Source organism: Vipera ursinii, assembly GCF_947247035.1.
Source record: "Vipera ursinii genome assembly, chromosome: 2".
Classification (NCBI taxonomy): domain Eukaryota; kingdom Metazoa; phylum Chordata; class Lepidosauria; order Squamata; family Viperidae; genus Vipera; species Vipera ursinii.
Window position 1 is genome coordinate 20,471,171 of NC_139513.1, and position 11,606 is coordinate 20,482,776.

At 37.2% G+C, this 11,606-nt stretch overlaps 1 protein-coding gene across 1 annotated transcript; it reads left to right on the forward strand.

Moving 5' to 3' along the window:
- Positions 1-1,214: 1,214 nt before the first annotated feature.
- Positions 1,215-10,505, forward strand: LOC310634761 (vomeronasal type-2 receptor 26-like; the record flags this gene model as incomplete). Its single annotated transcript, XM_083353297.1, has 5 exons — positions 1,215-1,496; positions 2,163-2,591; positions 3,616-3,843; positions 8,201-8,327; positions 9,601-10,505. 5 exons carry the CDS (start codon positions 1,215-1,217, stop codon positions 10,503-10,505), a joined length of 1,971 nt encoding a protein of 656 aa, XP_083209423.1.
- Positions 10,506-11,606: the final 1,101 nt, after the last annotated feature.

The window sequence follows — 11,606 nt, forward strand, 5'->3', positions numbered from 1 at the left end:
AAGCTATTCCATTGGTTGATTGCTCTCACAGTTAGAAAATTTCTCCTTAGTTCTAGGTTGCTTCTCTCCTTGGTTAATTTCTATCCATTGTTTCTTTTTGGTGCTTTGGATAATAATAATAATAATAATAATAATAATAATAATAATAATAATAATAATAATAATAATAACAACAACAACAACAACAACAACAACAACAACAACAACTTCAGAATTCAAACAGAGAAGCACCTGCAACATAACACCCTGGACTTAACAATTGTCAATAAGAAAGACAATAAAGTTTGGATAGTGGATATGGCAGTGCCTGGAGACAGCAAAATAGACGAGAAAGAACTGGAGAAGATAACAAAATACAAAGACCTACAAATAGAAATAGAAAGACTGTGGCAAAGGCAAGGGTAGTACCAATAGTAATAGGTGCCTTTGGTGCAATCCCAAAACAATTGGAGAACCACTTGAACACCATTGGCATTGACAAATTCTCCATTAGTCAATTGCAAAAGGCAGCCTTACTAGGAACTGCTTCCATCCTGCGATGATATCTGTAATACCATCAAACATCCACATCTGCCTATCCCAGGTCCTTGGTAAGGACTCGATAGGTCGACAAAAATGCCAAATCCAGTCTGAACATCTGGCTGACTGTGCAATGAATAATAATAATAATAATAATAATAATAATAATAATAATAATAATAATAATAATAATAATAATAATAATAATGGGACCTTGGAGGTCATGGTTGGGATCAGATCTACAATTTCCAATTGGGATGATTTTGAGCCTGAAGAAAACCATTGGAAAGAAAGTCATTTGTGGTCAATAGGACTGTCCTTCTAATAGCAAAATCCAAAGAAGTCCATCTCCTGGCAAGGTCCAAGAAATGAATGATACAGGCATCTTACATTATTTTATTAGAGAGTGAATTTCTGAGAATATTTCCTGCAGTACAATATAGGAATTGAGCTTTTGGTCTGATCTTCTCTTGCTTTCCCCTTCATGAGATCAATCAGAATCCAAAGCTGTTACCAAACATCATCCTGGGTTACAGATCGTTAGATTGTCAAATTTGTGCACTAGACGTATAATACAGCAATCCAAGTGATTAGTTATAAATGTCCTTAAAGGAACAGCTTCAGGAAATATGATGTGATTCTATGAATTGAAGATGAAAGCCAACTGCAGTCTCTTATCTTGCAGTATACCGAGTATGAGCTTCTGGCACGTCCTGCCCTTCTTCTTTGCCACTCATGAGATCAACCAGAATCCAAAGCTGCTACCCAACATCACCCTGGGCTACAGCATCTATGAGAACTTTTTCAATGCAAGGATAACATATGAGGTCATGATGGACTTGCTGTCTACAGGGCAGGAGAATGTCCCAAACTACAGTTGTGGAAGACCAAATAATCTTCTGGCTGTGCTTGAAGGGACCGATTCGGAGCTCTTTCCTTCCATTTCAACTATGCTGGGCATCTACAAAATTCCACAAGTAGGAATGAACACTGAAGCTAATTTCATTTTGTAAAGTCTAATGATAGTCCAAAAGGGGTCAGGTCATAAATAAAATGATTTAGATGACAGAGCTTAAAGGACGCCTGAACTATTCTATTTTCATCATGCATTCAAATACCTTACTTCATTCTTACATCATTGTATATCGTGATTGTTTTTAAAAGATAAACAGGTTACAAAGAGATTTTTCAACTGAACGAACCTCCACCCATAGCTCAAATGAAGTGCTGTCAATCATCCTTTGCATGGAATTTGCATCCTCTTTTCCCACCCTTCTGCCTCCTCTCCCTGTCTTCTGGTCACTGCAGTCTTGGGAGAAAAAAAAACAACTTTTCACCCTTATTCCAACCAATTCCAAACAAAATCTCTATATATTTTTAAAGCCTTTACAATAAAAGAGCACAGCAAAAAGAGAAACAGTGTAATACAGCAATTTGTTATTGGGGAAAGGAAAAAAAAGAATAGGACAAGAAAACAGCATATCTAATGAATAGTTCTGTGCAGTTATATAACTTAGTGAATATAATTGACCAGCTGATATGTGAGTAGAGAGTTAGCATCAGAAAAAAAAACCCTTAGAAGTAAGCACTTATTTTTGTCCTTAAGAGCAAAGCAATCAACCATCTTTTCTGTTTCACCTTAGATCAACTATGGGGTCATCAGCCACATTCCAGAGCAGAAATATAATTTCCCTTTTTTCTACCGGGTGAGTCCAAAACAAGAGCCTCCTCACTTGGCAATTATCAAGTTGCTCCTGCATTTCCGATGGACGTGGATTGGCCTTGTTGCTCCAGACAATGAAACCGGAGAAAAATTCAGAAGAACCTTTGTGCCAGAAGCCTTAAGGAAAGGTGTCTGTGTTGCCTTCTCAGAAAGCTTACCCATGGTTCTTACATCAGGGAGGGATAAGTACATCCTTCAATATGTTAGCGACAGTAAAGTGAAAAGTATTGTTTGTCACTTGGACTTTCAGTCCTCATTAATACTAGCATTACTAATACCAAACATTGAAAAGACAAAAATCCTGTTTGAGGGAAAAGTATGGATTGCTACAGCTTTGTCAGATTTAAATGTGAGATTATTTTACCAATATGTTAATCTCCAGCATTACCATCTTTTATTATCCTTCTCAACTAAGGCAAAGAAATGGACACAATATCATGATTTTCTTTCACGTCATTTTGCTACAGGGATGTTTGGGGAGGAAGCATTTCAGTGTTCTTATTCAAGACCTTTGTTGTCTAAGAAAGTTTGGATCACATGCCTGGAAAAAGAGACCTGGGAAATCCCATTCCCAGATCTGGTTGCAAGAATCTTGTCTGAGGATGGCTCCAGTATTTCCACAACTATCCAGGTTGTGGCATCAGTCTCCAGTGCTGCCTTTTCCTCCCAAACGAGTAAGAGGAGGATGCCTTCTGGGGACCACCAGACACTCCAGATGGTTCAACCGTGGCATGTAATGCTTCTTCAATATTTTAATAATGGTTCCCTTTCAATTCTTACATGTTATCATAAAGATAAGCAGAGATGATGGGGATAACCCAAGAACAATTGCCTGTTTCTAATATTTGTTCTGACAAGATGAGACATTTTAGAGAGAGAGAAACAGATAGATTGTGCTGCTGAATCTTCTAGATTAAGCCTGGTGTGCTGATTGAGGATGCTTGTGAGAATAGGTTATGATTTCTGAAGAGACTGGAAGGTTCTTTTCACAATTGCTGAATAAATAAGCAGTAGGATGGGACAATAACCATCATGTTCTACTGAACTTCCATCATTGTTGCACAACATGTTTGGGATCTGAGATTACCAATTTCATCAAGCAGAGCAGGCTAAAATAATAAACTAAAAAGATCTGTATGTGTGTGAGAGGGAGAGACAGACAGACATAGACAGAGAGACAGAAAGAGTGGAAAGAGCCTGGGAGAAACAATGGGAGTGGGAAAGAAAGAGAGGGAGAGAGGTAATTAGAGAGAAAAATAGAATCTTCCTACCACATTTGCATACAGAAGCGCTGCGAAAAAGTACCTCTGTTTTGACTTAGTGCTCAAATGAGAATGTATACATTGCAAGGATGATTCTCCATGTCTTTTCAGCTCCATCCATTTCTAAGAAACTTCCAGATTTACAATTTTTCTGTAAATGACGTTTATTTGGATGAGTATGGAATTTCCACTGCTGACTTTAATATCGTGGACTGGGCAGTATTTCCCAACAAATCTGCTGCTGGGGTGATAATTGGGAATATTGAAAAAGAAGTCTCTTCAGACATCAAGATCTCAGTCGATGAGAGCGCCATCATATGGCCAACATCTTTTAACAAGGTAACCAAGTCTGCCTCTATGTGGGTTTTATTGTTCACCTGTTCCTATCTATCCATGTGATTTTGTGGTTTATCAGTCTTTTAACTTATATGGAGAGTCACCACAGCTAAAAGGATAGGTTAAAGGAGACTATTTCTCCTGTTCCTATCAAAAGATCTATTTTTATGATAAGAGATATCCAGTTTGACGTCATAGCGATATAGATGTGGGGAGAGGAGAGCTCCATACCCCACAGCTGATTTCCTTCTGCCGGGCCAAAGGTTGTCCCGGAGAGGCGACAACAAAGGAGGAAACCCTCATTGATAATGGGCAAATGTCAGTTAGCCCATTTGATCCAAGGAAATCCCTCCAAACTGACAGAAGAAGGACAGACTGCATTCATGCAGTCTGACCAAGAGCTTCTGACAGCTGGGAAGGGTGAGGACTAGCCCAATGAGAGGATCAATAACAGCATGACATGGAACTGGGTGAGAAGATCCTGTTTCTAGCTATCATTTTTGAACACTATTCTCTGGAATACATAACAGGAAAATAATGGAAATGGAACACCAAAACGTTTGCTTGATAGGAGATTTTAATACAATTGTTGATAGAAAATTAGATTATAGAAGGAGCAAAGGAGGGGAAAAGGAAGAAAGACAGAATGGCAGAAGAAATTTCCATACAGGATACTTAGAGAGAAAGAAACCCTAAAAAGACCCAGTACACATTTTATTTGAATAGACATACAGTAAATCTTGGCCTAGAATTGATATGATATGGATGTCCCCTGAGCTAAGTAATAATATATATGAGATTGAGGTAAAACCTAACATTTGGGCAGACCATAATCCAATAAAGCTGACCCAGAAAGAGATAAAGAAGAAATCAAGATGGAGTTTGAATCAATCCTTGTTAAAAGAGAAACACTTTGTAGAATTATCAATAAAGGAAACAGAGTTTTTCTTTAAAAAAAATAAAAAGGAAGAGATTTAAATTCAGAATACATGGGACACAGCCAAAGCATATTTTAGAGGATTAGCTATAACATATATGGCTAAAAAGAACAAAGAAAAAAAGAACAATTTACAGCACTAAGAGAAGAATTGAAGAAACTGGAATTAGAATTACAAATACATCAAGAAAAGAAAATTGTGAAAAGACAAATGGAGACAGTGAAACATACCGTATTTTCCAGAGTATAAGACGACTGGGCATATAAGACGACCCCCTACATTTCCTGTTAAATTATAGGGTTTGGGCTATACTCGCCGTATAAGACTACCCCTCTTCCAATGCACACCAAATAAAAATTAAAAAACATCAGATTTGATTTTAATATGGTAATTTTAATTCAAATGCTTATGACATGCAGGCGCTTAGTAGGAAAACTGTCACTTATAAACATAAGGCTGTTTGTCATCAAATATGTAGACATAAAACAGTGCAAGTGGATTAAATAATAATAATAATAATAATAATAATAATAATAATAATAATAATAATAATAATAATAATAATAATAATAAGTTGTAAGGGACCTTGGAGGTCATCTAGTCCAACCCCCTGCTAAGGCAGGAAACCCTATACCATTTCAGACAAATGGCTGTCCAGTCTCTTCTTAAAAACTTCCAGTGTTGGAGCATTCACCACTTCTGGAGGCAGGTTGTTCCACTGGTTAATTGTTCTAACTGTCAGGAAGTTTCTCCTTAGTTCTAGGTTGCTTCTCTCCTTGATTAGTTTCCATCCATTACTTCTTGTCCTGCTTTCAGGTGCTTTGGAGAATAGCTTGACTCCCTCTTCTTTGTGGCAGCCCCTGATTCCAGCAACCATTCTCTATTTTCCTAATTCACTTTTTCACTTTTCCTAATTAACTCTAAAGCTTTCCCTGCACAGAGCCTTAAGTAACACAAGCTGCCTGCAATTAGTGCAGGTTCGCATCCCACCAGGCTCAAGGTTGACTCAGCTTTCCATCCTTCCAAGGTAGGTAAAATGAGGACCCACATTGTTGGGGGCAATAAGTTGACTTTGTAATAATGCTGCTGGGTGTGTGTGAAAGCCCTAATAAACAGGCATATACACAGAATGAAGGCTATTGCTAAGCACATTGATTTGTGCTTTAAATTGTAAGCCACCCTGAGTCTTCGGAGAAGGGCAGGATATAAATGGGATTTAAAAAAAAAAGACCAAATGGGAGATCCGCTCCAGGGTTTCCAGCCAGCCCTGTCCCTAAAGTTTCAGCACCCGGCGTATAAGACGACCCCTGACTTTTGAGAAGATTTTCATGGGTTAAAAAGTAGTCTTATACGCCGGAAACTACGGTAAATTAAATTTAATAGAGTCAGAAGAATTGGCTCTACAAATAAAAAGGGTAAAACAAAACTTTTTTGAAAATGCAAACAAGCCAGGAAGATGGTTGGCATATAAACTGAAAAAAGAAAGAGAGAAGAAACTGATAATAAACTACAAAATGAGAAGGGTGACTTACAATTCCAAACTGATGCAATTAAAAAAAGAAAGACCTTTATGAAAAATTATATAGAAGGAATTTCTTGAGAAAAAATGATACAATACTTTGAAAATGCAAACCTACCAAAAATACAAGAAAACCTAAAAAATATATTAAATGAAAAAATTACAATGATGGAAGTGATAAAAGCTATTAAAAAACCAGAAAAACGATAAAACCCCAGGACCGGATGGGCTACCCACAGAGGTTTACAAATGTCTGCAAGATACATTAAGTCTACCAATGAAGGAAGTGTGTAACGAGGTATTATTAGAGGCCAAACTACCAAACATGGATGGAAGCAAGTATTACTTTAATATCAAGAGAAGATTCAGATTTGACACAGATAAAAAATTATAGTCCAAAATCATAATTAAATGTGGATTATAATTTTTTTGCCTCAATAATAGCAGAGAGATTGAAAAGATTCTTGACTGAAATTACTATTCTTAGATTAGCAAAAATGTTTAAAAATATGTCTAGCAAATGTTGGAAATGTAATCAAAATCCCGGTACATATTATCACTTATGGTGGACATGTGTAAAAGCAAAAAAAAATTTGGACTAAAATACATACTTGGTGAGAAAAGGTGTTAGGAAAACATGTAGATTTTAAACCTGAACTTTTTTTACTAGGCATAATGCCAGAAAAGTTTGATAAACAAAATGTATATTTAACATTACATGTATTAACCGCAGCAAGGATTGTGTTTGCACGGCACTGGAAAAATGAGATAACACCACCAAAGGAAGCAATAATTAAGAAAATATTGGACTGGGCAGAAATTGACAGACTCAGATTGAGAATCAAAGGAAAAGAAGATACAGAATACTTCCAAATATAGAACTTATTTTTTATCAATGATTGGAAAAGCGGGACAGAGAGTAAGAATTTAACCATTATGTCTAGGCAAAAATCAACCCAGACAACACATTGTTCATTAAGCACAAATGAATTGTAATGATAGAAAACTAATAGAATACTTTTTTAAAAAATCTATTGCTTATGATGGGAATACCAACATTGTTGTGATGTAGAATGGAAAACATGTTGTTGGCTATCCCAAAGCTGTTTGTAGCATGTAAGGAAACCTAGGAGCATCACAAACCAATGAACTGGCCTTCGACACTGAGGGACTTACGGTAGGGCATTTTATTCAGTGGAATCTTTGGTGTTCTCTGAGCTTGTTTGTTTGTTTGCAGGTAATTTCACTGGTTAATTTCCCAACTAAGTAACATCATCAATGCCTGATGATAGCACTGATAATGTTATCTATTCAAGTGATGAAATATCTACAAACAGGCAGTCAAAACCAGAGAACATCAAGGAATTTACAATTCAACCCTGAGTTACACAGATTTTCTTCTATTGAATCATTCAATGTTTTTTTTCCAGAACTGGAGTCTTCTTTGAGACTGAGTTGATAGTAAATTGAGATCTAAGAAATACATATTGTAAGAAGGCAGAGGAAATGTTGTGACAGATGGTGTTCTAGCAATTGCTAAGACAAGACGAAGTAACCCTTTGCTTTCCATGCTTTGGACTAGACTTTCCACAGTTTTGTATCTTTGACCAGTTGGCTGAAGCTGACAGGATCTGAAGCCCAAATGCAGAATAATCCTAGGATAATGATGATTGGACTGGAGAGTCAGCAGCTCTTTCTGAACATTAAGGGAACTCTGAGATCATAGCCTGCTGAAATGAAATTGTTAGTGGAGAAATTTCACTGAAACAAACATATTTTAATTGTATGTGGGAAAAGATCTTGAAAGTACCCTCTTGAATTCATGAACCCACTTTGGTGCTCACTTCCATTTTTAGAAGTAATCCCCTCATTCATACATTTCTCTGATTTTTTTTCTGTTCAGAAGGCCCCCTTTTCTAGGTGTACGGAACGTTGCCTCCCAGGATATACCAAGCTGATGAGAGAGGGAGAACCAGTTTGTTGCTATGACTGTTCTCCATGTATGGAAGGAACCATCTCTGTGCAGGAAGGTAGGTAATTCAAGAACAAAGAAGCAGCACCAGTCTTTTATTCTAAGGATAATATGGTAGCAATAGGAATTGCAGTTAGACTTATTTACTGCTTCATAGTGCTTTACAGCATGCTCTAAGCATATTGCCCCTCAACAATCTGGGTCCTCATTTTACTGACCTTGAAAGGATGGAAGACTGATTCAACCTTGAGCTGGTCAGTATCGAACTCCAGGCAGTGGGCAGAGTTAGCCTGCAATACTGCATTCTAATCACTGTACCACCACGGCTCTGGTATTAGCAAGATTTGTTCTCATATACCAATATACCATTAGATTCAAGAAACAGACTAAAAACACTGCAACAACTGTTCAGTGAAGGTAAAATTCACCATGGTGGATGTTTTCACAAGTTCCTGAAACAATAACAAGCAATCTTGAAAAATACTGAGAGACCTTAAGAAACATGACAGCATTTGAAACACCTATACAAAACAAACCTAACCTCAAATTCTAGTAAGATATTTTTTCTGGCAATTGCAAGAACAAATTTAGGAGAGAATTGGAAAAATAGATATTTTGTCAGTGATGTCAGATTGGGAGGTCACTTTGGAGAATATGCAGCAATGACACAAATACCTACAGCATTGATTCCTGGCAGCATTAAGTCATGTGGACATGACCTCCCAGAATTCCTTGGGAGTCATGGAATTCAGGGAATTGGGGAATTCTGGCTGAGGAATTCTGGGAATTGAAGTGCACGTCTTAATGTTGTGTAGGTTGAGAAACACTGATCTACAGTATCTGTGATGAAGCTTAAGTAACTTTTTTTAAAAAAATAGGTCTCGTATGTGGAACACATTGCACAGCAGGATATAAGCTTTAGAACATGATTTTTAGTCAGAAAGTTGTGAGATGAATCAAAACTAATATCAGATGCCAGCAAGAATCTTTACACTTTAAAGTAAAACACAAACACAGAAACAAATAGATTATATGTGGAAGTGGTGTGTGTCTGTATGTCTCTCTCTGTGTGTGTGTTTATTCTGCTCACAGCTTGGAGAAACAACAAAAGGGAAGAGAGGAATGTTTTCCATAAACATAATTATCTACTTTATTCATGCTTAGTAAGTAAGCATTTTTCCCTTGCATTTCATTATTCTAATCATATCATTTTTTAAAAAAATAGAGAGAAAAAAACTTCATTGCTTTATCTACATCCTGCTTCTTGTCAGTTGGTCATGATGCGTGGAATACCATTGAATCACTATTTAAAAATTCGTTGTGTTTTTCAGATGTAGCCCAATGTGCAAAATGTCCACATGACCATCTCTCCAATGAGAAGCGGGATCAGTGTGTCCCCAAAGTTATAACTTTCCTGTCCTTCAGAGAAAACCTAGGTCTCATCCTAGCTGTCTCTGCCCTTTTTTTGTCTCTTATCACTGTCTTAGTTCTAGGAATTTTTATTAAATATCGAGAAACTCCCATAGTCAAAGCTAACAACCGTGATCTCACCTACATTCTTCTGATCTTTCTCTTGCTTTCCTTCTTGACTTCCCTTCTGTTCATTGGTCAACCCAAGAAAGTGACCTGCCTTCTTCGACAAACTGCCTTCAGTGTTGTTTTCTCAGTTGCTGTGTCATCCTTGCTGGCCAAGACTATCATGGTGGTGATGGCATTTCTGGCCACAAAGCCAGGCAGCAAAATGAGGAAATGGCTGGGGAAATCTCTGGCCAATTTCATTATCTTCTCCTGCTCTGGTGTTCAGGTGGGCATCTGTTTCATATGGCTGGGAATCTTTCCCCCATTCCCAGATTCTGACTTATATTCCCAAAAAGGGAAGATTGTACTGCAATGCAATGAAGGTTCAGTCATCATGTTCTATTCTGCCCTTGGCTACTTGGGCTTTCTGGCTTTCATTTGTTTCTTGGTGGCTTTTCTAGCCCGAAAACTACCAGGGGCCTTCAACGAAGCCAAGTGGATCACCTTCAGCATGCTGCTCTTCTGCAGTGTTTGGGTTTCTTTTGTCCCTGCCTACCTAAGCACCAAAGGAAAATACATGGTGGCTGTGCAGATCTTCTCCATCCTGACCTCCAGCCTGGGCTTACTTGGCTGCATCTTTGTCCCCAAATGTTACATCATCATTCTAAGACCTGAGATGAACTTGAAGGAGAATCTAATAATGAAAAATAATAAGTGAACGTGATTGTGGCAGTTATATTTTATCCAAATTATTGCTAAGTTAAAATAAGACATTACAAACAGTTATTTTTTCAACGCTGCTAACATCGAATGCTATTGCTTGACAAGAGATAAAGAAGTAGCCATTTCATATGTTAAACTTGTGTATTGCTTTAAAAGGTTGGGAGGGGGCATGAGTAGAATTTCACCTTCAAGGCCATCTCTCTAGGTAAAGAAGATAAGACCTTGGCGGGTTTTCTAATGGAAGGGAAACTGATTCTTTAATTTAATTGGAGAATATGATTAATGACAAAATTAGAAAGGTGGAGAATTGTGTTTTAATATATTGTGCAAGGGGTGAAGATTTCAGATTCCAGCTTCCTTCGAAGAAGCATAAAGGACTTTTACGGTAAACAATGCCTCAAGTCAGTTGAAAAGCCCACACGTCGGAAACTTGACATATTTGTTCAAAGACTTTTTCTTCCTCCCATGTGATTAATCTTACTATCAATAAATAGCATAGTGAAGTTTGTTGATGTTTCCTCCACCAATTTAAAATCATGTTATTTGTCTTCTAATCTACATTTCTTTAATATCCATTCAATGTACGAGATGAATAAAGAAAGGAATGTACAGTGTTGTCACATTTCTTTACTGATCTGGAAACATACTGTTTAACTTTGTTTTGTTCAGAATCTGGCTTTGAGTCCTTGTGTAAATTTTTTAAAAGGACAAAGAGATATTGTCAGATTGTCAGTTCTCAAAAACATTCCATAGCTCAACATAATTTCTTTTAATTATTCATTTATTTTAAAAGATTTGTAATGCCACCTATCTTGTGATATATTTTATGTTTTATAATCTTCAAAAGCCATGATCTTAACAAGTATTGTTGTTTTCCGTTTATCCAATCAGGAAGTGACATCTGCTTTGCATACTTAATTTATCTTTCCAATTTCTATCCACCCTCTTTCTCCTGTCTCTCCAAATTTTAAGCTTGACCAGCCAAATGCATTTCGCTCAGCGTTCTATTCCCTAACAGCAGCAAGAAAATATGAGTCTCACTCAGGATTGTAGTTCCGAAGAGCAGAATGAGGATATGAGTCTCCCTCAGGGTTCT